The 26,613-nt window shown below is 46.6% G+C and overlaps 2 protein-coding genes across 2 annotated transcripts in view; both read right to left on the bottom strand.

Annotated features, from left to right (window-relative positions):
* The window catches only part of LOC144175052 (23 kDa integral membrane protein-like), a 51,959-nt gene extending 51,213 nt beyond the window's left edge, over window positions 1–746 (bottom strand). The window contains exon 1 of the mRNA XM_077704090.1: window positions 552–746. Coding sequence (XP_077560216.1) covers window positions 552–605 — 54 coding nt within the window. The 5' untranslated portion in view covers window positions 606–746. The remainder of the gene's footprint in view (window positions 1–551) is intronic.
* Window positions 747–7,504: 6,758 nt separating this feature from the next.
* LOC144175051 (23 kDa integral membrane protein-like) lies at window positions 7,505–26,181 on the bottom strand. Its single transcript, XM_077704089.1, has 7 exons — window positions 25,274–26,181; window positions 24,250–24,450; window positions 22,354–22,434; window positions 22,075–22,164; window positions 19,880–19,990; window positions 17,206–17,289; window positions 7,505–9,103 (listed from the first exon to the last, which is right to left on the bottom strand). Exons 1-7 carry the CDS (start codon window positions 25,331–25,333, stop codon window positions 9,059–9,061), a joined length of 672 nt encoding a protein of 223 aa, XP_077560215.1. The 5' UTR covers window positions 25,334–26,181; the 3' UTR covers window positions 7,505–9,058.
* Between the last annotated feature and the right edge of the window lie 432 nt (window positions 26,182–26,613).

The raw sequence follows: 26,613 nt of genomic DNA, 5'->3' as shown, positions 1-26,613 counted from the left end.
AATCCTCAGTATATATGCTTGAAACTTGGTAGGCAAGTGCATGTCAACACTTTATTCAACGGGGGTTATTCAGTCGTGTTATTTTCAAGCTCATGCAGATGATAAGTTAACTGCATCAGAACGGATGCTTGCAACCACGTTTTAGGAACTTTGGCATTACTGGCGGCAAGCTAACGTGGTTGAAGTTATTTGGTTCAATTAAATATTTTCAGATGCTACTCGAAAAGGTGACGATTCCCGCGCAAGAAAGAAGCCGCAACGTCTTGCGCGCGTCGTCGGTGCAAACCCACGCGGTCTGGTCTCGCTCGAGTCACACTGCTTTAACTGTATTTTAATTATTTCTACTGTCACCAATTGCCGACTACGGAGTCACAACACTTATCGGATTGCCGGCTTAGCCTAGCGCCATTATGACACGAGGCATGTCTTGTAATTACCCCTAAATTTACCGATATCCAATTCATCCAACTGTGCCGGGTGACGAAGTCGTTGCCATATTTCTAAAGTACCGTACGCACCCATTCCCTGTTCAGGCGAGCCACACTACTCACCCAGATGAGGACGCTGCTAATGAGCAGCCAGTAGCGAGCCACGAGGAGAGCCATCTTGGATGTGCACGTCTCGGCGGACCCGGCTCAGCGCTGACATGATGTCATTGCGACAACGGCCGCGGATTCCTCCGTGGTTCCGAGCACTGGACAGTACGCAACATCACCAGCAGCGCGTGCATAAAAATGGCGGTTTTGCGACCGCGCCTCAACAGCCACGGCTGTATACCTGCCCGCTGCCTTATCGCCCGCGACGCACCGTTGCTGCTTATTCTCGCCCGCAACCTCTTTTCTTTCTGCTATTTTACTCCCCGTCTGATATACTCTCGACCTATTATCTACCGGGGCGCATTACGTACAGGATAAAGCGCGCCGGGTTTGATGGAGCCGCGTTCGTCAGCAGTAGAGGAGGCATAGTTCTTCGAGCCGGACATGCCTCCTCCTGCACACGTAAGCGTAGGTGCATGCGCCTGTCGCGCTGATGGCTGCAGACACGCGGGGGCATAGCCGACAACGCCGATGTGTGCTGCTGAGTCGACGCATATTTTTTTCCCTCCTGTCACCGTCTTTACTTTTGCCTCGTACGTGCGCAAGTGAAATTCTCACTTGCCAACAGTCCATATTTTTACAGACCTGTCGTGAAAGGTACAATAGGGTTGTTCGTGTAACGTTTTGTCGGCTTCTTTTGAGAGGCTCGCGTTCGCGCCACAAACACGAGAGGATTCTGTTCTCCGATTGCTCTCGGCTTTGCGCTGTGACGCATCGGAATTGAAAGGAACTTCGTGGCGGGACGTTTGATATATCCGAGCTGTGACTTTCTACATGGGAGAGATGCCGGGCATGAAAACCTTTGTTCCGCTGGTCTCGCGAGAACAATACAGCGCGATGATTTCCCGGTGGATCAGTATACATTTTCTTGAAAAGGAAAGTAAAAAAAAAAAAAAAAACAGAAAAGAGTCCGCGAGTAAGGTTAAGTATATATAGAATTTCGGTAATTCGAAATTTATTGATTTAAACTCAAGTTCGCGAAAAGAGATCTTACGAATTTCCCGAATTAGCGGAAAAATTCGAATTCTCACGCAGCTGTCTGTAGTCTGAACGATTTCTTGAACATCTTGAAGTAGCGCACACGAGTCACGGACACAAGAAGAAAGTGGACAGTCCACAGCGCTGGACTCGCAACTGAAATTTTACTAGAACTGGCACAAAGTTGAATGCTAGCAAGTCGATAGTACTACCCATGTGGCTAAACATCATGCAGACCTCACAAACATCAATGTTTTTTTTTTTTTTTTTCGACACGTGCCAAGCACCAAACATGTACGTGAGAAGCGGAATGCGCTTAAAATAAAATTCAGTTTTAATAAAATTTCAGTTGCGACTCAGCAATATATGGTTTTGTGTACTTTCTTCTGGTGTCCGTGTCGAGTGTGTGCTACTTCAAGATGTTCAAGAATTACTGCCAACTAGCCCAGTTGTCAATTCTTCTTAACGATTTCTCCATTTAGGAAGCTACCGATTTAAGAAAATAAATCGTGCATCTTCAGTATGTCCTACTTCTCGAATAGCAAGAAGTTACAATAGAAATGCGCGAAGGTGCTCGGCAGGACACTCAAGACTTTACTTGCAATTTGCCTTCAAAAGATTCTTCCCGCCAGAGTTACGCCTCATGGCTTCCCGGTGTCTGGAACTCAGAAGATCCATCCTTTACTGCACTCGTATAGCAAGCACCTAGAGTAGCTTACGAAAACACTTAGCATGACACTCGAAAATAGCTTCAAAGAACTGTCATAAGCCGGAAAGCTGCACTTGATATGAAACACCAGATAATTCCAACTATATCATAGCGCCGTAATTTATAGCACAGTTATCCTTTACGAATGATACGAGTACAATATTTTTGTTCTACAAATGACTAAATCGGTGAGGTTGAAGCGTCGAATTCTGTTATAAAACTATGTGATTTGTATACGTATTGGCAGTCGTGCTAGTACTTATACTGAATTTTATGTTCGGTCGGCGGACACATTACTGCCGCCATAAAGTCCGCTGTAATCCCGCTGCCGGTAATTGCCGTTTCAGCCCATATCCCTGTCCGCTTGCCACGCTTGCGGAAACTAAATTCCCGTACTTGAGGCCAATTTTCGGCCATGTATACATCGATTAAGGTGCCCGTAGCCGGATTTTAGAAAAAATTGGGTAGCCTTAGAAAATTAGTGACGTTACACGAGCCACGAAAAGGACTATTAACATTTTAATTATACAGCTCTAGAAATTATTTTTGTTATTGTGCTCCACCTGCATTTTAGTGTCTCATGTCGTTGGTATAAGCTGGATTTGAGGCAGCTACGTAAGCAATATAAGCAATCTTGTTTCACCATAGGCAATTTATAAGCAATCTTGTTTCGATCGCAACGTCCTTCTGAGCGCCTCACTCAAAGTTTCGTTACGGTTCATCGCACCTGCAGGAAAACTTGTAGTTTGACTAATCAGTCTCGTATTCAGCGCTAAAAAAGCCTTGCCGAAGCGCGTGATGCCGAGCATGATGTAGACGCTGGTATATAAGTATTCTATTACAGCGAAAGTGTATATAATTCGCTCCTCGGAATTTCTACGTTTCGTATTCCGGCAGCAGACTGCGCATCGCGGCAAAGCCAACTTCAGCGCCTCTATATGTCCTACGGGTCGACGCCTTCGTCCTCGTCTTTTTAGCGCTCTTTTCTTTTCTTTTTTTTTAAATACAGAAATGAACCAGCTAGCTAAACAAGTTCTGCCAACTTTCTCTCACTGGGTGGAGGCCCTACGAACATCCTCCTGCTCACCAGTATAATAAATGTTTGTCTCTCTCTCTCTCACCAATTGCCTACGGCTCAGATATGTTAGTAAAAACCATAGTTGAGCTGGCCGCTAAGAGTCAGTGTTACGCCAGGTTTCATGTACTTGTCATGATTAGTTCACGGTGGAGTTGCACACCCACCATTCGCAATTCGTGTCCGTTCTCAATACACGGACTTTACTGGAGGAGCGGCTACAGGAAACTGCTGTAACTCGCGTGTTTTATCGGAACTATCCCGAAACAAATTATGTGACGCTGGACTGCTAAAACAACTTTATTTCAGCAGGTATCATGGATAACCATCAGTAACATGAAGCTACCGCTTCATTCCGGCTGCATGAAAAATTCGCATTGAAACGGGTAGACCCGCGATTGTCCAAGTTTCATTGAGCTAGTCCACTAGTAAGTCGAAACCAACAAACACTTTGGTTTGTACCTTGTACTGGTTCGGAGTATTGAGCCCGGTTAATACGCTCGCAAATATTCTAAAATCGCAATTCCAAGCGCGCCTCGTCGTTCATTTTGTAATACCATTTGTATTTCAGTAACTTCTATGTACAATCGTGTGAGCAGGACTTAGTGTCGATCACATCAAGGTACCTTTTTTACATCTGGAGCTTAACCACGCATATTAATGATTGCGGGCAGTGTACAAAATATCAGTTCTCATGGTCGGCATAAAGTCAGGCATTTTATGTGATAACTTCTTGCATGTTGGGTAACTGCGTCTTGGGAGCCTGGGTTTTGGGAATTCCTGCACTTTGCTGCGACGTAGCGTTAGATTTCGAGGGGCGTTCTAGGGAGGTTAAGAGAGGTTTCCTGGGGGAAGGTAATCCAGCTGAAGTTCTAGCCTTTGCGATTGGCACTGGGTTGATTGCTGGCTGCTCGCGGTGCCCTTGAGAGGCCTGCATCCAAGACATGATCTGTTTTTGCGTTGCTTCAAATTTTTGCTGAATGAAGCTTTACATTTGTTGTTGGAGCTTGCTAATGGCAACTGCCAGGACAACCTGGGCCTGCTCGACACACGTGGCCGTAGCCTGTCTTGCTGTTGTTTACAGCCGCGTTCAAGGCCGTTACCTGAGAATGTGACTTGAGGGGGGTTCCTGCGTTCTTTGCTAACGCTGGCGCCAGCTCTCTGGATTCAGCTTTAGCGCGATCTCGATTTTTTTTTTTTTTATGCGGACGAAATTTCGGATTTCCAGGCTCTGGTTGGGCAGGTGGGATCCAGCGAAATGTGACCTGGCAGGCTACGCAGAGTGGGGACTCTTCACGTTGCTTATCTTCCTCATGCATGCGACCACACAGTGACCACAAACAGCCCTTGAAGGGCAGAAATTGGCCATGTGACCGCGTGCGTGACATCGTAAGCATGCGCCAGGGGCCTAGGCCGATGCTCATACGCAGGGACAATTTCATATTTCCAAGGAAAGTCTCTTGGGGGCACGTGGAGGCATTTTCTTTCCCTGAGCATCCGCGGGCGATCCCCACCGAGGGGCGGAGACTAAAACCGGTCACATGAGCCAGCCCCGCGGGCCGGGAATGAAGACCGGATTTCTCCGTCGTGTGAATCCCGCTTGAGGAGAGCTGATCGGAACGGGGCCTGCATCGTGGCTGCATCGTGGCTGCCCAAGTCACATTTGCAGCTGCAGCCTGCGGGAACAAAATCACAAGACGGGTAGTTTATTCGCCCCAAAATACGTTATTATTTGTTTTTTATACCTTTCAACTCAATTTGAAACCAGCAGTGCGCAGCGTCAATGCTTATTGCGTTGCTTTTGTATTCTTCGTTTTTATAAACTACGGCCCAGATTCGCTCCATTAAATTGGCTCTTGTTCTTTGATCTATCGCACTGAAAAAAAAAAAAAAAAGGCCGGCAATTGCGCTTTTTTTGTAATGCGATTTATGAGCGCAGCTGTTGCGGTAATTTGACTTTACGACAGTGCGCGCGGTAAAAAAATAGACGTGCGCCTTTGTTCACTTTACCCCTCCTTTTCGTCGCGCGCTACTGGATGCTGGCGCCGGCAGCAGCGGCAGCCGAAGCCTCGTGCCGGGCTGCGCGTTTCACAGCAGCTTATACAGCAGCCGTCAGAGTTTGGTCCTAAACTGTGCCTTAAGGCCCAACCACATTATCCGCACCCTTCAGCCACTATCTCCCGCGCTTTCTTCGTCGCATTCTTTACGCAGCCGCCGCACTTTCATTCCTAATCGCTCGCTCATTACGCTGTGCTACGCCGACGCCACCGCCGGCGTCCCACTCGTATTGTTGCGGCGAACGATCTCTGACCGCAGCCACGTCGCAACAGTGCTCCGGTGGCCGCTAGATGATGCAATTCTTCAATTATAGGAATTGAAGAACAGCAGCTACGCTTCAGGCCAATTACATATAAAGTATGACGACTGTGTTGACACATTTGGTTGAAGCCAGTGTAAATAGTAACTCTGTCAGTATTTGTGATACTCGTTTTTATATGAAAAAATTCAGCATTATAACACTTTCCAGGTGTGGATGAAGTAGCAAGGAAGAACACCAGAGTTCAGAGAAGACGAAGTCTAGTGAACCTCACATTAGGAGGCGAGGCTGAGGTAAAAATCAGAGGATGCAACATGCTGAGTGGGTGACTTTCAGTCAAGCAGTTCAGGAGAGGTTGAAGTACGTTGTAGCTGAGATTGAAGCAAGGTCCAAGATCCGTGCAGTTGCGCGCGTTATTCCATGCATTCTGCGCGAATACTACCCTTTTCAATACTCTGTGCATGGTCCGGTGGATAACTGCCTTCTTTTATGTTTAAGTAATCTCTGTCCTTCCAATAAACTTTCAGCTGCTAGGTGCCACGTGTGTTGTACCCTCTTGGTGTGACCTGTTCCGTATGCGCTGATCATATCATGATTCATGGGCAGACCTGCCAAGCTAGTAACATGAAAATTCGGGACACCATAGCGGGCGGGAGGGGTGCTGGTGGTTATTAGATGCCACGCATCTCATTCACCCGCCTTGTCCCTCCATCCGGCGTCGTTGTTGTCGGCGTCCGCCCCTCCCCCATTCTCCTCGCCGCGCCAGCTTCGCTCTCCGCCGCTCACCCCCTCTCCTCTCCGATAGCGAACACTCTCTCGCGAGGGGCATTGGATTGGCTTGGATTGGGTTAAAGTGGATTGTGTTGCGTCATAGCCGCGGCAGACGCACTGGCGCCGGCGCATCCCCTCACCGTTATGCGCGCTATAAAACGCGGCACCTGCGCCGCTCCGCTCCATCGTTCCAGCGCCGTTCCTCCGCTGTCCAACGCTGCAACGTGAACCCCTATGCGTCGCATCTACACAGGGGTTCCCGTGGTAGTTTTTTTTTTTTTTTTTTTTAGTTGACATTTTGGAAATTACCGAGACTGGAGAGTGACATCAGAAAGTTTTAAGGGCATTTATTTTGAACTGCTTTGTTCTTGCATCATGAGAAAGACGGAAGCAAGTTGTGATATTTTTTTCTCACCTTCTTTCAATACGGTGGCGAGCACGTTTCAACATTCCGGCTGCACCAAGACGCGCTGTGTGTGTGGTACTGTGGTGCCTGGAAATACTTCGCAGCACTCTACGGTTTGATTACAAGGAACTAAAAGTATGGTGGCGAGTGCTCTTCCGCAGCACCGCAACTGTTGCAGCAGGGAAGACTGTGACGTAGGCGCGTGATTAAAAAAAAAAAAAAGACTGCTACTGGGGCAATCACTTTTCGGGAGATTCGAGGTAGCATTCGTACAATCGAGAGGCCTGGTTGAAATTCAGGAGAGTTAGCAGGTATGCATGGGTGAATGCTCTGATCTCATAATAGTGCATGTAACAGAATATGCATGCAGTTAGCAGAGTGCAGGTATAGATTGGCCGTTGCAGACAAAGATGGCAGTTTTTTCTTCCAGAGCTGTGTCCTCAACCTGAGTGAACAGCTAGAGTACAGACCACCCCACTTTCTTCCGAAAACTTATTTCATGCGTCCCACATTTTCGTATTTATCACTGCACCGGCTGCAATTTCTACTTGGCCAGCCCACTTGATGCTTACCACAGCTTCCATTCCGCACACAAGTAGCATGAAATTTGCGCAAGGATAACTGACTCTACAAAGAAAAACAGTGCAGCAAATTTAGCTTTTCACATCGTTTTATTGATGAGAACATCTGGTATAAAATATACAGTGTCATCCCGGTTTTTATAATTCGGAAGAAACCAACGCACTTGCTTGGCAACGTACAGCTGCAATTACAGGTTAGCTTTTCTCTACACGAACAAAGGTATGAAACAAAAGGTAGACATCTTTCTCTAGAAACTTAAGTAAACATAACAGACCACACAGGGGCTTTCACTCCAGTTGTCAAAGCTTTCTACAAAACTACATGTCCAACATCTTGCACTAGTCTTACAGACATGCAGTCAGTTTGGGACATGTTAACCTATGTTAACACCACAGTGCTGAACATTAGTCGATGAAAGCTCCACAACAGTTCAACAAAGCACACAACTCCTACCATGGCTGATATTGAAGCAAGTGCAGTAATAACAGGTCTCACGTGAAGCGTATAAAACAAGGCTGTTTTTGCGTAAATGTACATCTAAATAGACCTCTGTAGTAGGAAGCAGAATCCTGACTAGGTGCTTTAGTTAACCAAGTGCAGGGAAGTAGATACAGTGCTTTGGGGTAGCTAGCGTGGCTATGTACAAAACTGCTCGTAACTTGGTAGTCAGGAATGAACCCTGCTTGCTATAATAACAACACTGGCGTGTACTTTGCTTCCCGCCGTCCTCAGAATGGTACTTTGATGTGCAGGTCAAGAGGTAACTTCGGTTTTCGTACAATTTTCGCTGCCCGCTTTGATGACTAGGCACGACACTGTCTGCTCCGAATGACACAAGGCACAACTCTAGCGGCCGAACACAAAGCCGACGGAACACTATTGTCAGCAACACCTTTTAAGCTAAGCTCTAAGTCAGGTTATCAGGAGCAATCGGCTAGCTCCTCGACTCATTAATAAAAAAAATTGTTGGAGCTGCACTCTGAAGCCCTGTTGAGCTACAGCAATGTCACCTAGCTGGTTTTGTAAAAATGCTTCAAACTTATTAGTTAATGCTGCCAGCATGACGTATGAGTAAGGTACACACTTCTTGTCATTGTCGCATAGGTCTGACATTATATTAAGGCACTACAGCGTTCAAATTCAACCGTTTTTTTTTTTAACTAAAGCATCACATAACTCACTACCAGAGCAGTCAAAAGAGCCAACCAGTCAACACTGTGTGCTTGAATGTTGTGACCGATGGGAAACAAAAGTTTCAGCTTTGGACGGCCATTTCTTTCAGCAAGATCATCACGTTACTTGCAATGCGCAGTAGTTAATACTCTGAAATCAGTTAAGGCCACTATACAGGAGTGTAAAGACTAAAATGCTCTTATCAATGCAATGAGATGCACAATTTCCTTTCTTTCCTTTCCCTTTTTTTTTGTACTTTGGTCACAACGTTATTACGCAGTTGGTCCAAAGAGGCACTTGATAGGACGGTGAAGCACTCCGGGGGTAAAACCACACACACAAGCGGCCACAACAGCTTTGGCCAAGCGCACAACCACAGGGGCAGTGTTGTAACATGAATGCAAAATAAATGCAAAGTAACCGGAGATAAGCGGATGCCACAAAGGGCTCTCTATAGCTTGCAGTATAGGAATACCGCCAGGGAGATGGCAACCACCTGCAAAACAGTAGAGGAAAAGAGAAAAGAAAATTTTGCGGCAACTCCCAAGTTAGGAGCTGTCAGATAAATGTTCCAAGTCACTCTGCTGTACACGAAGCCCTTTCAATGTCGGCTTCACCACTATGCAGAGATGTATTGCTGCAAAGACACTATTTTAGATGCCCTTCATTAGATGCCTCAACAATGCCCCATGAATCCCTAGGGCATTACGGTCCGCTTTACCATTACAGTTGACTCACTTTAATGCGAAGTCCGTAGGGACCGTGAAACGCTTCGAAAGAGCCGAACTAAAAAAAAAAAGCGCAAGAACAGCACTGTTATCAGTTCGCAACACATCTCCCTAGCGATCCTTTTTGCCTCGTAGGCGATGTTCAGTCCTTTAAGGGGGGACGTGGCTTTCAAAATCAACTTTTTTATTTCTGTGTGGATTTTGATGAAAATTGGCACAGCAACTAGAAATGCTTCTGTTATAACACCATAAAAATTTCAATGTAATATTTTGATAACTTTTTCATTTATTAAATTTTCTTTCTGTTCCGCTTGTACCGAGCTTGAGCGACTTATAAAACATGATAGAAAACTTGTTCGGAGTGCTTTGCATTCCCAAATGAACGGACGAGGTCGTGACAGTTTTAGAATTTTTTTTTTACAACACAATGTTTTTTAGTTTTCATTTTTTTAGAGGTTAATGAGCAACAGGCATTTCGACTGCGAATGACTATTTGAATTAAAAAATCACAAAAAATAAATCTGGAAAACCAAGAGTGTCACGACCTGAACTGTTCATCGAGGAATGTAATGCAAGAAACGGAATCAAAATAGCCCCAGCGGTCACAAAGAAATCCCTGGTACAAGCGTCACAGGTGGCAAAAAAAACTGTTTTGAGAAAACGGCTTCCAAAGTTGCAACATAGGTTTCACTTATCAAAAGTTGTCACGGTTGTAGCCTTTCATGTCCTTTTGAACATGGGGCTTCTGGAAGGCCTTGCCTTGAAATTGGAGTGCCTTTTACAGCCTTTCTCTTTCCACAAAACATCATTTTCAGCTCCTCTGTGAACAGTACATAGCCCAGTTAGCAGACAAAACGGAGGGGGAGATGGCTTTCAATGGGCTTTCGATGCAAAGTAGGTTAGCTGGTTGGCAGTATCGCACTGGACAACTTCCCTTTGCAGTGTTGTCCCCATGGTAACAAGTGAAGCGTTTTTTTTACTTAAATTTGAAAATTTCTGGCTTCTTTTATGTTTTATTACTTTGCCTGGCGCAGCAATTCAGTACTCATAGGTGTTCATTGCCAAAAGTGTGCATACCATAAGGGTGCAAACGAACTACTTTGAAGCTTGGTATAATACTGTGCATAACTCCAAGTTTGATGGAAGGGGTTTTTTTTCACTACTTTTGACAGCATCCAACATTTCTCGCAGCACAGTCAGTATGCCCTAAGCCATGATTATATGCATTGGTGCCAATCATTTCCCTACAAAAATCACTGTTAAATACTGCGACAGTAAGGCAAATTTTTAATGCAGAGAACATATTTTTATTCCTATATTCCTAAATCAAACCTGTTTGCATGATTATTAGAAGCGCACGGGAAACGTTGCGCAAGAAAGGCGATATGGCTCGCGCGCATCGCAGCGCACGCTTACCGCGACATATCGTACTTTGATTATCCCTGATATGGCTTGTCAGGTCGCTTTTAAGATTATATCTAATGTCGCAGGCATTAATTACAACTACTGGCGTTCAATTGTAACCGGTTGCGCAGACATGTGATGCTGCAATGCGCGTCGGCTATGCCGTGCGCGCCGCATCGTTTGACGCGTCGACTGTTTCTTTCCCAAGGCTAGCGAGCCCACCGCAATCAAACCACAGCAATAACTAAGCGTGTAAACATCGCAAATCCGACTAAAAGTTCACTTCACGAACCGCTATCGCAAGCGCGCACACCGCGTCACCCTCCGGGGTCTGGCGACGGCAGAGTCACGCGCCCCACGAAGCGTTCGATGACCTCCGCCTTTCGAGCCACACAACTTCCCGTAATCTGGCTCGTGATCTCAGGCATTCCTATCGCGATAACGTCCGTGCTGAATACCACCGACTGAATAGAAACTTGGCCAAGCGAAGCACCGAAAATGAACTCAAACCGCACGCTACGCAGTTCTGGCGGCCGCCATCTTGCATTGCGCCGCGACACCCAATCAGGAGGGCCTTCTTGGCGCGGCCCGACCGGAGGACGAATAGCGCTTCAGCATCTATTTCTAGCTTCGTTTGTGCGTCATTTCTTTTCTGCTGTTCGTGCGTTTGTGAATGAACGAAGATAAAAGAGACGCGGGGAACCGGAAAGATGAACGCTCGGCCGATCTAACGATATCAAAATGGCCGCGCCCGATGGCACCGTTGCGGAGATACAGCGCTCCGAAAATCGCCGTTTTTTCGCCCTTTTGCGCTGATAGTTTGTCACCGCGCCTGGAAAAACTATTTTTTTATGCCACTTTGCGACGCTTTTCAGCGGAAAAACTTCGCAGACATACAGATTAGGAAACATAGAAGCCGAATATGTGGATTTCAAAAAAACAATGTTTTGGTCATTTTTCTGAAGCTGAAAGCCGCTTTTAAATCTGCACATCTGTCCAGGCAGCAGTTCAAAAACTCCAAAACTGCCTTTTTTGTCTTAATTTTTGTACCGCACTTTATCCTAGCTTCCCTCCCACACAGGCTGGAGGTGTGTTTCTAAGTTAGTGACCACTTGCACTTACATGCTGTAGTGCTTTGGGCCACTGCAGAGCATAGCACTTAGGCCTTGCTCTTATTCCAGACAATATGTTCAAAAGTAGCTAGGGCTTCCAACATTCCATGGCCAGTCATGACTTTTGCACATCAAGCTGCGAGCTAATGATATAGACACCATTAGAATGCTCTCTGTTTTTGTCTTGGGAAATAATTACATTAGCCTGTAGCTACCATTTTTGCTACACAAAGGGCATCACTAGGATCCATTTGGCTACGAAGAATGACTTAGGTTTCCGGATGCCACCTGAGGAGACCAGTCACGAAAGCCTTAAAATTTCTTGCTTATCACTCAGCAGTACAGTGCTGCCAAGCTTAACATGAACAAGTACTTTTACAAAGTTTTGTGCAACGTAACTATGCACACATACTTAATAATGACTTCATAACCATTTCTGGCTTACCCCTGGTGCGTCACGTGATAAGCATTGATTGATTAAGAGGCTTAACGCGACGACACTACACATGCGATGAGGAGCCACGTGAGAAGCACGGCTGAATTTCCCACTTCCCATTCTGTACCTGCCTGCAATGGTGAGTGGGTAAAATTCTCCTGTTCTTTTGGGACGAAACACAACTATGCCGTGCTTCACCGCTGCAATAATTGCTTTTAACAGCGGAGCCGTGTACGCTTTCTTCTGTCCATGCAGATCGTGAATCGGGAATCCCGCTTGGCGAAGTGGGGAGGGGGAAAATGCTAGGCCAAGAATAGTGAGGGGAAGGGGCGAGGAGGCAAGGAGCCGACAAGCAGGCGTGGGGAGTGCGCGCTTTAAGAAAAAGTGCTTCCCATGGTCAGATTCGATCCGGGGTCCCTTGCGTTATGAAACTGGCAATTGGGTTGTCATACCATTCGGGGTGCTCCGCATTTCCTTTGGGTTCGTAGCGTGAGCATCGGCTTTGGACTTTGGCTGAAGTGAAGTGGACTTTGGCTTCAGACTTTGGCAGTTTATATTTTGCACTTTGGGGGGGGGGGTGGATTGTGGACTTTGGTTTAACTCAGTTTGCACAGAGAAAGCTTCACTTTTTAACTGTCTTTCTCTTAACAAAAGGGCATACCTAAGGAAAGCCAAGTTAAAGCAAGTGAAAACCACCAGCTCCGTTGCTTCCTCAGTCTTTGCATCTCAATTGCAAAGGTGGCCAAATTTTGCTTTTACGGAAATTTACTAAAACTCTTTGAGGTCTACATAGCTTTAATTTGATTTGATTTATTTATTTGACTACGACAGCGTGCGGAATGTAATGCGTCGAAAGGAAAGAGCGTGGGTGAAAATCTCCTTTCTTCCAGATATTCTCAGTTTGCCATGCGCGCTTCTGGGACGGTGACCCCACCATTTCAACATCAGAATATGACGCTGTGGAACTCCCACCCCTTCCTCGGATGAGGAACTCTGAGAATGTGAATCCGAGCTCGGCTCGTATTCGGATTGCAGTCAAAGAACCATTGCTCCTTTATCCGCAGTCGAATGCCCCGCGTAGCCACCCATCCGAAAGCAAGTGCGTGCATGGAAGCACTTTCAGCAGCCCGCACAACACACAGAAATGAGCGAGTGAAAGCCCAGACTGAGTCATGTTTCGGTCTATTAGAGAGGCAACGACGCACTGGGCTAACCTGGTGCGCCGTAGCAGATGCAGGAACAGAATAAAATAAAAAAAAGCCTAGAAACTTGTTGCGGATGGCACAACAACCCTTGCATCCATAATCGCACGCGTGCCGCATGGTCACTCATCCCGACAGAGTACAGTGCACGGAGCAACCAAGCTCCCTGCAAAAAAGGGTGGGCGGGGTCTTTCTGTACTCTTCAATATATTGTCGAAGGAGAGCTAGCGAGTGAAAATACGAGCTACTAGAAAGGTTCGACAGATGGCGCGAACAGTCCAGGTATGTCCGCTTTGCGCTATGGCGCAAATTTTTGAATGCACAATGGAGAACGTACCGGTACATCAGTGACACTACGGAGGGGAAAGGTGAAAACGTACTGGTACGTCAGTGACAGTGAAAGAGTTAAAGCACACAAATGCCAGTGCACTTCAAGCTGTGTGATTCAGGCTGCTCAAGGCTCACTCAGCAGCGAGCTATGGCAGTTGGCTTTAGAAAAAAGCTTTGGTGCGCACGCACTCATGACTAATGTAAATACGCAGAAGCTGTGAAAAAAAAAAGATACCATTTTTTAAGGCGGGAAGAAACAAAAAAATGTCTGCAATTTTTTTCAGTGCTAACAATTCTATTTAAAAACCCGCAGGATGCATAGGAGAGTGTAACTCCCGTCTTTATTCTGAAGGAATAACCTGTCGAGCACGCTTGATTTTAGTTAAGTTCCACCCAAACAAGCTTTTCATTGATGTCTTTTTCAGTTCACGGAACTGAGCTTCTTATAAAGTTCATCCACCTTTTCTCTTATTCACGCGTTCTGAGCTGGGTCAGTAACCTAATGCCTCTGTCTAGATCTCCATTTCCCTTCCTGCTCAGAGTGCTTGCCGAGCACTTAAAATGCCAAGAGTTTCTAAAGGGCACCTGACCAAGCACAAAAGGTTTTTTTGTTCTCAATGAATTTATTGAATGTCTCATCGCATTTATTGAATGCCACAGCAACAACAGTCGCGGTCACCCCTTCATTAAAAATTTCAAATAGGATAAAAGTGAGATGTTAAAAAAAAGTCAGGATACAAAAATGTATTATAGGCAACTAGCTCGATAAAAAATGGCACAGAAGGTAACACTAAACTGATCAATAACTACTACTCAAGCACCTCTCATTTGAACTGCAATCAAGTATATTTTTCAATAAAATGATTGCAACTGTAATTGATTTTTGTTTTCAGTATTAAGAATGGCCTGGCAAGGGTAGGCAGCACTCCCCCTCCCAAGATATCACTGATCATCTTCAACGAGCCCCAATCATTACTGACTGATCTCCTCCTCCACCTCCCTTCTTCCCCTTCCCAAACTATGGCCATGCGGCCCTCCCCATCTCAATAAATGTTATTCAATCCAAATTGTTTTCACTGACATTTACAAGTCTCCCACACTGTACCAGTTTCTAGTTCGCTGTATTTCCCACCATTGTCCCGCATGCATCCAGATTTAAACATGCATGTACATACAGCCTACATTTCTTCACACGCGCACATAAATCTCACGTACAAAATGTGGTACGCGACACTAACAGCCTCTCTCCAAAACAGTCAGGCAAACCACACGCCCCGCTTCGTAGATCCAGAATCTATTTTTGTAAACTAGCAATGCAAAGCCACATTTTTTCTTTTCAATTCACTGGTCAAACTCTCAGAAACGTCACCCCAAGGAGCAAAAAAGTCCTCCTCAACCGAACTGCAACTACCGTATTTACTCGAATCTAGGCCGATACTTTTTTTTAAGTTGTTTACGAAAGCCTGGGGTCAGCTTACTTTTGAGGATGTGGTGTTCCTGTCACCGTTAGACACCCAACGCCACTTTATCCGCAGCAGAGAGGGTGGAATGTTTGTGACGGTGGAGATAATACAGGTGAAGGCGAGGGAGATCGTTTTTGGAGAACATTTTGGAGATCGTTTGGAGATCGTTTTGGAGAACATGGAGAGCGAGGGAGAACATTTGAAGCATCGCATGGACTCAGTTTAAGGCTAGGCAGGGGCTTGGTCGCTCGTTTTATAAAGCACTTCGAGTTCAGCATGCATTACATTCATCTTAAGCGCAGAAAAAAACAGCGCTTGTCCTTGTCTACTGTGTCCCTGTTTTTTTTTGCGCTTAAGATGAACGTTATGGAATACCAACTAGCCCGAACGCAAGCCCTTCGTCAGCTTGCAACGGCTGACGTCTGTGTGACAGAAGCTACCGCCAACTTCGAGGAGAAGCTAGAAGCATTCCAGCACTTTTCATCAAGAGGTGGCTGGAAAAGGGGTACAGACAGGACCAGATGGGCAAAGCCGATCAAACCCCGGTGTATTTTGACATGCCTGTGGCCTACACCGTGAATGAGAAGGGCGCGAGAGAAGTGGAAGTCAAAACTGCAGGCTACGAGAAGTAGCGCACCACCACGATGTGCTGCGAGACCGATGGGTGAAAGCTGCCACCGTACATAATTTTTAAGAGGAAGACCCTTTCAGCCAGGGACGTGTTCCCTAACACGTCGTCGTACGAGCCCACGAGAATGGGGGAATGAGTGGTGACTCGTTAAAGATTGGGTTATGACTTTTTGGCAGCACTGTGCCGGGGCTCTGCTGTTTAAGGACTCACTCCTGGTTCTCAACTCCTACTGTGGCCACTTGACAGTTGGCGTTCAGTCCGCGCTTTCGGAGGGCGGCACGGACATTGCGGTAATACCCGGCGGAATGATCAGCCAGCTACAACCACTTGACATCGCCATCAACGGCATATTAAGGACAGGCTGCGGAAGCATTGCAACAACTGTTTGACGTTGCAAGACCACCAACTCACACCGACCAAGTGCATCAAGCACGGTTCACTCTGACAAGTGATGAAATGGGTCGCCGCGGCAGGAGACAAAATTCCGGCCGACCTAATCGTGCAGGCCTTTCGTATGTGCAGGATCTTGAACGGATCTTGAACGAGCTGGACGGAAGTGAGGACAGTGTGCCATGGGAAGGGGACAGCGACAAAGAGGACTGTGATGTCGACAAAACGGACGACGACAACAAGCGAGCATTGAACATGATACGGTGAGAACTGCAAGCGTGATAAAGTGCACGTTCTAGTCCCAGTCCAGTGCCTTTTTTCATTCGGCTTACATTCGAGGTAAGCATTCTTTTTTTTCTGACCCTCTGAATTTCGCGGTTGGCCTACAATTGAGGCCGGCCTTTATTCGAGTAAATACGGCATACGCAAGAAAATTAGGGAACTGTCCCTCTTATCCTTGATATTTATATCACGCGTGTGATTTGTGCTCCTTCTACATCTCGAATTATCAAGTTTCCCCTCTTCCCTGTTCCGTCATCTCCATTGGTTAGTCAAGTGGTACACTTCTCCTCTGCCTGCCAAGGCCAGCCCAGCACCACTTTCTTACTCCCATTTTCCACTAGAATGCTTTTCACACAAATCTGGTCCCTAGCCCATGAGATTCATCTAATTTCCCTTGGTGCCTCCCTTCGATGGCTCTTCGAGATAACCCTTCTTTTCTTTCAATGTGCTAGGTAGAACCCCTTTAGCTGTAAGTTATTCTAAAGACAATGCTTCCTTGCCTTATGTCATCCCTAATAGGAAACTTATGACTTTCTTACAATGGGTTATTACAGCCTTACATTCTTTGCATATGTTTTAAGAAGTGGCTAATAAGGCAGTGTGCTCTACTGAGATCTCACCTGGGCCACCACAATGCCTAGCACCAGGAGACCAATCTTGAGGCTCTGCTGGCCAAGGAACACGGCAATGGCTTCGCCGCACCCCTGCAAGACATCTTCTGTCAGGCTACGGCAACGTAACCCCAAATGCCAGAGCTTCTACTTAAAACAGTGTCATTTCTTAAGTCAAGTGGTCACCTGTGATTATCCATGACTTCGTGTAGCGCCAAAAAAACAACAGAGGACACAGGGAGGCGACGCTACACGAAGTCATGGATTACCGCTACCTAGCACAAACCCAAACTCTAATGACCTGTGATTAATTTGGGACATTGTTTGCTAAGGAATAAAATGCCGTAAAAAGCAAGGCAATTACTAAGCAGTGAGAAAACAGGGCACAGTTTCCTAGTCATTTCCTTTGCTTTGTACTCATGTTGTTCTGCACTATGTCTCATTTCCTAGTAATGATCTGCAATGGTCTGCACTTGCAATAATCTGCATCTCAATGATCTGCACTGTCTCATCTACCTAGTAATATCACACTGAGCATAGCTTGGTTTGTTTGAAGAAATTCTTGTACAGTAACAGAAGTCGGTTTATTTTCGTACACATTTCTGAGGCAGTAATGCTATTCCGTTGCATCAGCGATGGCAGAGAATCCATTTTTCAAAGGCGACACAGCGCAAACGTGTACCGACTGACCTGACAAACGCATATGCAACTTGACCTAGCACACGAATTACAAGCTAGAAGCCAAACACTTACAGAGGCATTCATAAGCTTCCTTTTAAACAAAATGCAACTTTCGGAAAGCTTACATGCTTGATAGTATCTGAAATGTGCACTGCCCACGATAGATTAACGGTAAGAGTTTCCAACACAATTTTTTTTCCTAGTTACTGTATTATGCGGACTATAGGTCGACATTTTTTGCCGAAAAATTAGCCGAAAAGTCGCCCTTCGACCTATACGAAAGTCACTGGCATAATTCTCAAAACCAAGCCCATATAAACCGCAAAGGCACCATCGCTACCACCATCAATTGGGCATTTTGCCATCTTTGTTTTGCTGCTTCTCCCACTGTCAGTGAATGCACGCGTGCTATTTTCTTCTTGCTCAAAACGAGTTTAGGCGCTTGGTAAACAGCAGCAATTAAAAGAAAAGTTTGGGATCTTCCAAAGCCAACAACCCGTGTGCCTTGTGCCGGTTTGGTGTCACCAAAAGAGGTGTAGGCAAAGCTGGGTGCAATGCGCTGTAGCGACCCACATAACTATCACTATCACTTGCTTCACATTTCACGTTTGTACCTCTCAACATCCAAAGATAAAAAGGCCTGCACTAGGCCTGCTATATACAAAGAAACTTTTAAATCTTACATATCATATGAATACTGCCGGCACAACTGTATGACGGTAAATAAAACTTATCTGTTCCAGCCGACTTCGAAGTACAGCACCTTGTGAACAGCCAGCCACTTTTTAAGTAATGGACCAGTTATTTTATGCGTATAAACCGATTTTAGCCGTTTCGGCCCTGGTGGTGCCGATTGACGCCATCACCTAAAAGTTCCTCTAGCGCATAGAGAACGAAACCAGAGCTGCTAGTTTTCTGGGGAATTGTTCTCCAATGATGCCTGTTGCGATAGATATCACTGTTGTTTCATTTTAGTAGAGCTGGACGCTACAAAGAAAAAGCAGCTCTGGTGAAGACGAAATTACGACACTGAGGGTGAAAAAAGATGGCGGTCTAAGTTTTATTCCCAAGCTTGTAAATCTCTAAATACGTGCACTACAAAGATTGTTTTAGATGCAACGCATCTCATGCTCGCCCCTCTGTCCTTCCTGCGTCTGTCCGGCGTTGTCCGCACAGCAGCACCTCTCCTCCTCTCCCTCTCTCCGATAGCGAACACTCTCTCCCAAACAGCTGCGGGTTGGCGCAGCGCGCTCTCACTCCGTTGCTAGGTGCCGGTGGGCGGCGCTGCGCATGTGCAGTACTCTCTCTCTCCGTGCTCTCCTCTCCTTCGGGCGCTGTCCGCCCACCTCCCCTTCGCGTGAGAATCCCTGCTATAAGCGTAATCAATACGATGGAAAACGCCAATGGAACCCCCCATGAGATGCGTTGCATCACACCAGGGTTCCCGCGAGGGGAGGTCGGCGTAATTTTTTGTTTGCAGGTTCATGCAGTCATAAGGTTTAGGAAAACATTCAAAAGTGATCTCTGCTCAACACAAAATGTTTAATTGCCAAATGTCCTAATTAATTGCCGCACTAATAAATCTGTTATATTTTCACATCCAGCTCTATTTTTTGTTTGTGGGCTTATGGGACGCTAAAATTTAGGAAGACACACAGAAAACATTATTTTGCTTGAAATTAAAAATCAGGGCTAAAAGCATTAAAATAAATTTCCACCCATACTAAGGTGCCCTAAATGCAATACTAGCATCGATATGTTTTGCAAGGCTGCAGCGAAAAGAAAAAGTTTCTCTGTGTGGCCTCTTTTGTGGAACAGCACCACAGACGAGTTTAAACAACCACTGGCCATTTTATTTTTTTCCACCACACTCCAAAAACCAATGTATGGTGAGGGTTGCTCCACTTTGCCTCCACTAGACATATGTACGTTTTTTACAGCACGAAAGGGAACCAACAAACTTGCATGCGTTACGCCACTTCCGCAACTACTATCCTCTTACCACATTGTGACGCACTGGAGCCGTCCCTTTCTTCTCTGTGTAACAGCTGTACGGAATCTCCAGGCCATTGTTGGGGTAGTCGTCCGGGCCCTTTGCCCCACAGCAGAAGAGCTGAGGCACAAGAACAAAAAATTAAAGCCGCTCCACGTAATGTGAAAGCTGTCGGAAGTGCAGAGCAGTGATTCGCCATAATGGGCTGTAGCGCCGCTAACCGCTCGCTGCTACCACCAAATGCCATTAAAATTTCCCGCCTTCGCAGTGCTCGCGCACCCCACCCCCTGCCTGAAACTGCGCCAGCGGGAGTTCTGTTCTTTTTGTAATTGCTTTTCCTCCCGCACGTGCCGGCGCTGCGCTGCCACTTTTTTTTTCGCTTATTATCGTAAAAACCAACCCAACGAGCGTTCCTAACTAAATGAACGCGGGTGCTGCCGGTTAACTACGTATATTTTGCCTCAAATGTACCTGCAGTTTTCTTTGCGCTAGACAATAGGGAGATGTGTGACAAGCGCCAGCGGTTCACGAGTTTCGAACGTTTATGACTATACAAACCGCTTCGCTCTCGAAGCCTCTGGGTTACGCCGCAACGACAGCTGCGACGACGGAACGCCGTGTGGCTCTACTTGGGTCCAGTGAGCGAGTTATGATGACAAGGCGAGCCCGTAAAGTGCTCTGTACTTAGAACTTTGCCTAAAAACCAGAACCTGCCGCGGTGGCTCAGTGGCCAAGGAGTTGTGCTGCTCAGTACGAGGTCGTGGATTCGAGATTTTGGTGCGCGTTAAAGATCCCCAGGTGGTCAAAATTAATCCGGAGCCCTTCACTACGGCATGCCTCACCGCCTGCTTGCGTCGGCGCGTTAAACCCTACAATCAATCAATCAAAATCAATCAGCATAAAAACCAGCAAAACGCCACCCCGTAACGTGGAGCTTGAAATTAGGCTGCTATGCATTGGTTCTCCAAAGAACCCGACATTAGCATTTTTGGAGCCCTGTTTGCTTCAGAGTTTTGCTTCAAAATCAAAAAAATTTCAAGGAAATTTGTTTCCAGGAAAAATTTATTCAGCTGTTTGGAGTTTTGCATCAATCCACGACAGCTGGGATTACAAGTAGGGACAGCTTGTTTGCGCAATGTGATCGAAATAGCTCCGCAAGATTTCGCGCAGCGATAATTTTCAGCTAACGCAAAACTCCCCACAATAAGTTCGCTTACTGCATGCCCCGTCGATGAAACGCTGAAATGCTATAAACACTGTCTAATGATTTTACGAAAGTAAAGTCTACAATGCGTAAGCTCTGTTTTGAGTGTTTTCAGCTGATTTACGACCACTTTTTAATGAGAACGGTGCCTTCAAAAGTGTTGCTCTTCTCACACCATCCTCTCTGCCCATTTATTTGCTCATGCCAATCTTAATGACACATTGGCAAATCCACAAGGCTAAGTTTAGTGGATTGCACAGAGCACGAACACACAAAACGTTGACAGTAAGTGTAGAATAGGTAAAAATGAAAATTCGGAGTGCTCAGATAGATAGTTAGAAAACACATCGCAAGCCACTGTGATGTTACTGCAGTAGATGGTGTGGTGACTGCAAACAGCACAAGGTGTTCTGTCACCTGCCACCCTTTACGGATAAACTAGAGCCATAAATTTACACTAAATAGCTTATCAATGGATTAAATGGGCTATGCAGCCACAAGCAAGACTTAGCTTAATTCACTTCAAAGTCCTTTGATATAAATTTTGCGGCTTGTCGAGGGCATCCATTGAGACGAGCAATACTTACAGAACCATGCACACATCTGCATTTTAAAATAAACAAAAACCAAAGTGGGGAACCAAACAGAAAACAAATAGCAAATGAGAAAGCAAATCTGCAAATCAAAACTGAACGAAAGCTCCGAACACTGCTGGATACACTGAAAGTAAAGTGCCTAAACAAGCTCCACCAATCCCGTTACACCATTCACAATTTATGACGACGCAAATCATAGAGTGGCAAAATTCACAGAGCAGCGGGCGATGTTACTTTTTCATTCCTTCGGCCCTAACTGCTTTGTTGAACGACTGCTGCTGCGAGTGGTACACTCATTTACGCGGCATTGTAATCCACTGATACCGGCCAATTTCTTTTGGGAATCTAGTGTCCCTACAGGGTCCCTAAAAAAAAGGAAAATAAAGAACAAAGGAGCAACTTACACCGTGTTGCAAATCATGCAGAAAGTTGGGCAACCCGCTCTTCTTTGCTTCTATAAGGGTGGACAGCGTCGAGGTAAGGGTGTTTTCCAGCTGCGTTAAAAAAAGGCATTCTTATTATTCTCTCCTACGATGATCAATCAAACTTGTGCGTTCTCTGCGGCCTAAGTGACAGCCGGGCTGGCACAGAGTGACAAAGGTGCTGTGCAGAGCACTCGAGAGAGCGAGAAAAAATGCACGCGCACACAAAGGGAGAAAGAAAGTTTGCAATCAGGCACTGACCTCAGCACTGTTGGCGTACTTCCAGACCAGCCCCATCGCAACTGTCTCCACGATCACAAAGCCGGCCATGATAATGATGAACTGCGGAGAGAGGCAGAAAGAAGGCGCTATGTGTGTGATGTATCTACTGCACGCAAGTGCAGCTTAGGCTGCGTCAGATCGGCTTTTGCCTTTTAGAAATGGATAGCATTAAGCCGCTAATTTGACACCTGCGGCTCGCGTCTCACAAAAGTAACGCCAAATGTCATTTCGGGAGCATGTAAGTAGTAGTGTCAAGCATGTGCAAAAACATTAGGCGACGACTTGGCAGGCCTGTGATGTGGCTAAGTTAGCACACTGTTCCGGTTGGGTAAACAAAAGGTTACAGCCATTTGCTGTGCACCTTGTTGCTGCGTTTCTTTGACTACATTAATTTTATTGCATTTCATGTACAAATAATGTTGCCACAAATAGCTTCTTTTTTAAAGCACCATTAAAAATGCCTATTTTTCAACATAGCATTTGTTCTGGAGTAATAAAAAAAAATTACGAGGACACCTAAGCACTCCTTATGATGTAGCGAATGCATTAGCATTCAAGTGTCGAATTGAAATACTGGTATGATGGGTGCAGCCACAGTGCCCCAGATCTCTGGCAATAAGCTGCGTTGCTGGCTGAAGGATCAGCGCAAGTGTGAAGCTTGGTATGTCACGTGCTGCAATCACATGCCTCCTCATTCATCCTTTTCCCTTTTTTCTTTTCTCCAGCACTATGACTAAGCTTTAGTCAATCGTCCCAGCAGGCCTATATCTAAGCTCAATGTCGCGCAGCTGTAACATGGAAAAACGACGTGCAAAGCAATTTCAAACTCATTGTACGCAAAGCTGTGGCTACTGGTTGACGACTTTAAAGCTCAAAGTGCAACAAAAGGCCAGCACATTAAGTCAGCACATGCCTCCGTTTGCAATTACAATCGCAGTTTTCAGAGAATAATATGGTGGTGCTACTGTTGCTCACCAAGCTACGTGAACACTCTGAGCAAACATACTTTGGTATTTGCCTAATTGTTACTACTTATGTAGGCATGGGCACACGTCTCCAACACATGGTTACAAGTCCAAGGCCACAATGCATTCACTAGGTCCACTCTATCAAGCAATAGCAAAATTTTGAGGCGCAAAAGCAGCATGTGTTCTTTACTGATGTCGGTGCCATCGCAACGCAGCTGATAAAGCGGCAGGCCACTTAACACTCACACCAGCAAACTCATCTATCTCGTTTGAGGTTTCAAACCTTCTCTGTTGCGCACAGCCGCTGTGTGAGCAGTGTGTGTGATGTACGCTTCAAGCTTAAATATTAGCAACAAGTCTCAACTACCATGGCAACCGTGTCATCTGCTTTACTTGGCAATGAAAGTAGAGATTCTGAACGAAATAAAAAAGGGAAGCATATTGTGGACTAGTAACAATGCCGTTCTTGTGCTTTTTTGCTTAAAATTGGAAGTTTGGTTAACTCGAAGTGCTTTGTGGTCCCTATGGACTTGAGATTAATGGCAGTCAATATATATATTTTGTGCCTTGTGGACACCCAAAGTCACCCACGATGAGCAAGAGCCAGCCCACATAACAATGCTGTTCTTGTGCTTTTCGCTTAATTGGAAGTTTGGTTAATTCGAAGTGCTTTGTGGTCCCTGTGGACTTGAGAGTAATGGCAGTCAATATATATATTTTGCACCTTGCCGGCTCCCAGAGTCACCCACCATGAGCAAGAGCCAGTCCAAATAGCAATGCCGTTCTTGTGCTTTTTGCTTAATTAGAAGTTCGGTTAATTCGAAGTGCTTTGTGGTTCCTATGGGCTTGGGATTAATGGCAGTCAATATATATATTTTGCGCCTTGCCGGCTCCCAGAGTCACCCACCATGAGCAAGAGCCAGCCCACTCCGAAGCAGGCGCCGCAGCATCCACAGATGCCAAACAGCAGCACCGTGACACCTGCCACCAGAACAAACGTGGCAGCGGTCGGGTAGTTTGAGAATTTGCCCAAGTGGTCGTTGACATCGTGCAGGTTGGGGTTGTTGAGCACAATGGCGGCCACCACAATCGCAGCCACTCCCAGCAGCTGCAAGGCGACAGAACAACAATTGTTAATAATGCGGCAGATGTGTGAGCAATAAACCACCTGCGCACTTTGCCACGCGTACTGCGGGTGTGGTTGAAGCTTCTGTTTGCGATGTCTACATTTCTGCGATAATAAAGATGGAAACATGGGACTTGTAGGACAGCAGATTAAATGTAAGGTTGATAATTTTAACTGTGTATACATGACCCACATACGTACACAGTAGCAGACAAAAGCCAAAAAAGAGGAAGACATTAAACTGAAATTGAAAATTTTGAGGTTATAAGTAACAGAGGGGAGAGAGCGATACGAGTCTTGTTTGAAGATATGAAGTGAATGCCTGCATTTGATAATTAGGAATGAGCCATACGCCACAAGCTGGGGGAAATCAAAAAACTTGGCGACCAGCTGGTGTGACCAACTGGTTCATAGCTAAATTACCCACCTGGGACCAACCATAAACCAGTTAGCCCCAGCTACCGCGTTCTCTTGGGGATTTTAGTGAGTTTCACACGATACGTCTTTGTCGGTGCTTCACTTTTTGCTGACAATACGTGCGAAGTAGTTGACATCTACTTACGGTCAGACGGAACACACCCATAGCCGACGCACGATATGCGGCGGCATTGGCCCTGAGCTTATATAATCACCGTAATACAGCGCGTGCAGAGCTCGGCAACCTGCTGTGGCCATGGGGAAAATCCGGGCGGCCTTGCTTGGCAATACTACGGCCACAAGACAACGGCCGAACGACTCTATTTCTGGCGGACGTTACGGAACGTAACCTCGTTGATGTGAGATACGAACAAAGTGATATACTTACCGAGATCGTAAAATTGAGGGTGCAGAGGACGCCTTTGATGAGGCCCAATCCACAGCCCATCCTCGTTCCGGACGGGCCCGTCTCACGTCACTTCAGATATCTCTCGAGGTTCACGTTGCGTCAAGATCGGCTTCTCGACATGACAGCAGCGACGCACACCACCGCTCGCATCCAGCAGACGAGCCACGGCACATACCACTTGCCCGCGGTCGGATCTGATCGTGACCTCCGTGGAAAATTGTTGTAGCCGAGTACTTCCTCAATCGCGCGGCCGGGCGCCACGCTTCGGTAGTTCACTCCGCAACTGCTGCCGCCGCCGCCGCGCGTCGGAGCTTGCCCAGCGCACGCTGCGACTGCGAGCCGACAACTGCGCGCGGACTGTGAGCTCAGACAATCAGGAACCCGCGTTACGGCGCTCCGTCGTGCCTTCTGCCGCGACTCCCAGGAACGGAGCGAACAGCTGTAGTCGTCGTCGCCAGGCGCGGCAAGCCATAGTGTGTGACCTCACCGAAGGCTCGGTGCTCGCTCGCCCTCCGCTCCCGCCTCCTCGCTGGAAATCGAGAGGGCGGCCAACTTATCCTGTCTACTGTGACGGCGCTTCGTCGGCTGTGTAGGACATCGCTCGCTGGCGGAAGATCGGCGGTGCGGCACGGAACGATGTCAACTCTCGCAGCGGGGAGCGCACGACCGGGGCCCCGTTCGCGAACTCCCAAACGAAACCAGCGGCCTCGCGGATTTCACAAAACAGCGGGGAAGAACGCGGATTAGATTAGCTTAGCGACCTACGTGAAGCAGTGCACGCGTGCTGTTTGCAGTGTCAAAACGGTGCCACCGAAGAGCGTCACATTTTTGCGGAGGAATGCGTGCCAGCTACCTGCGACGGTCTTGTTTACATTGGACCCGCGGCCTGGACTCACGATCACTTTGCCTTTTAGTCGCACGATGGCGCCACTTGCTCAGGCCCGTGTCGGCCCTGTCGCGTAATCGTGTCGCGTAATCGTCCGCTTACAACGATGTGAACGGAGATGAGAACCCTGAAATTAGGGGGCTTAGAAGTTAGGTGCCCAGTTAATATTACACAGTCGCAGCGAAATAAATCAGGACATAGAGTGCACCAAGTTCACGCAGCAACGCAGGGATGCGCTTAGAGCCTACCCCAGAAAATAAGTTTGTACAGGGGGCATGCTTGCCGTGACCTGAAAGTGGTACAACGTAACGCGGGGAGACGGCGTTCGTCTATTGACTGTTAAGATGACAAGCCCAGAAAGCCATGGTTTGTCAAAATTTCACTATAGAGAAATCCGGAGTAACACGGGTCTGGGTGAGCAGCTTCTTCGGGC

The sequence above is a fragment of the Haemaphysalis longicornis genome, unplaced genomic scaffold (genome assembly GCF_048455015.1).
Source record: "Haemaphysalis longicornis isolate Haplotype H1 unplaced genomic scaffold, Haemaphysalis longicornis Haplotype H1 scaffold_3, whole genome shotgun sequence".
In the NCBI taxonomy this organism is placed as follows: Eukaryota; Metazoa; Arthropoda; class Arachnida; order Ixodida; family Ixodidae; genus Haemaphysalis; species Haemaphysalis longicornis.
Note: the sequence above shows the minus strand (reverse complement) of the source record. Positions and strands in the feature narration are given on the sequence as shown.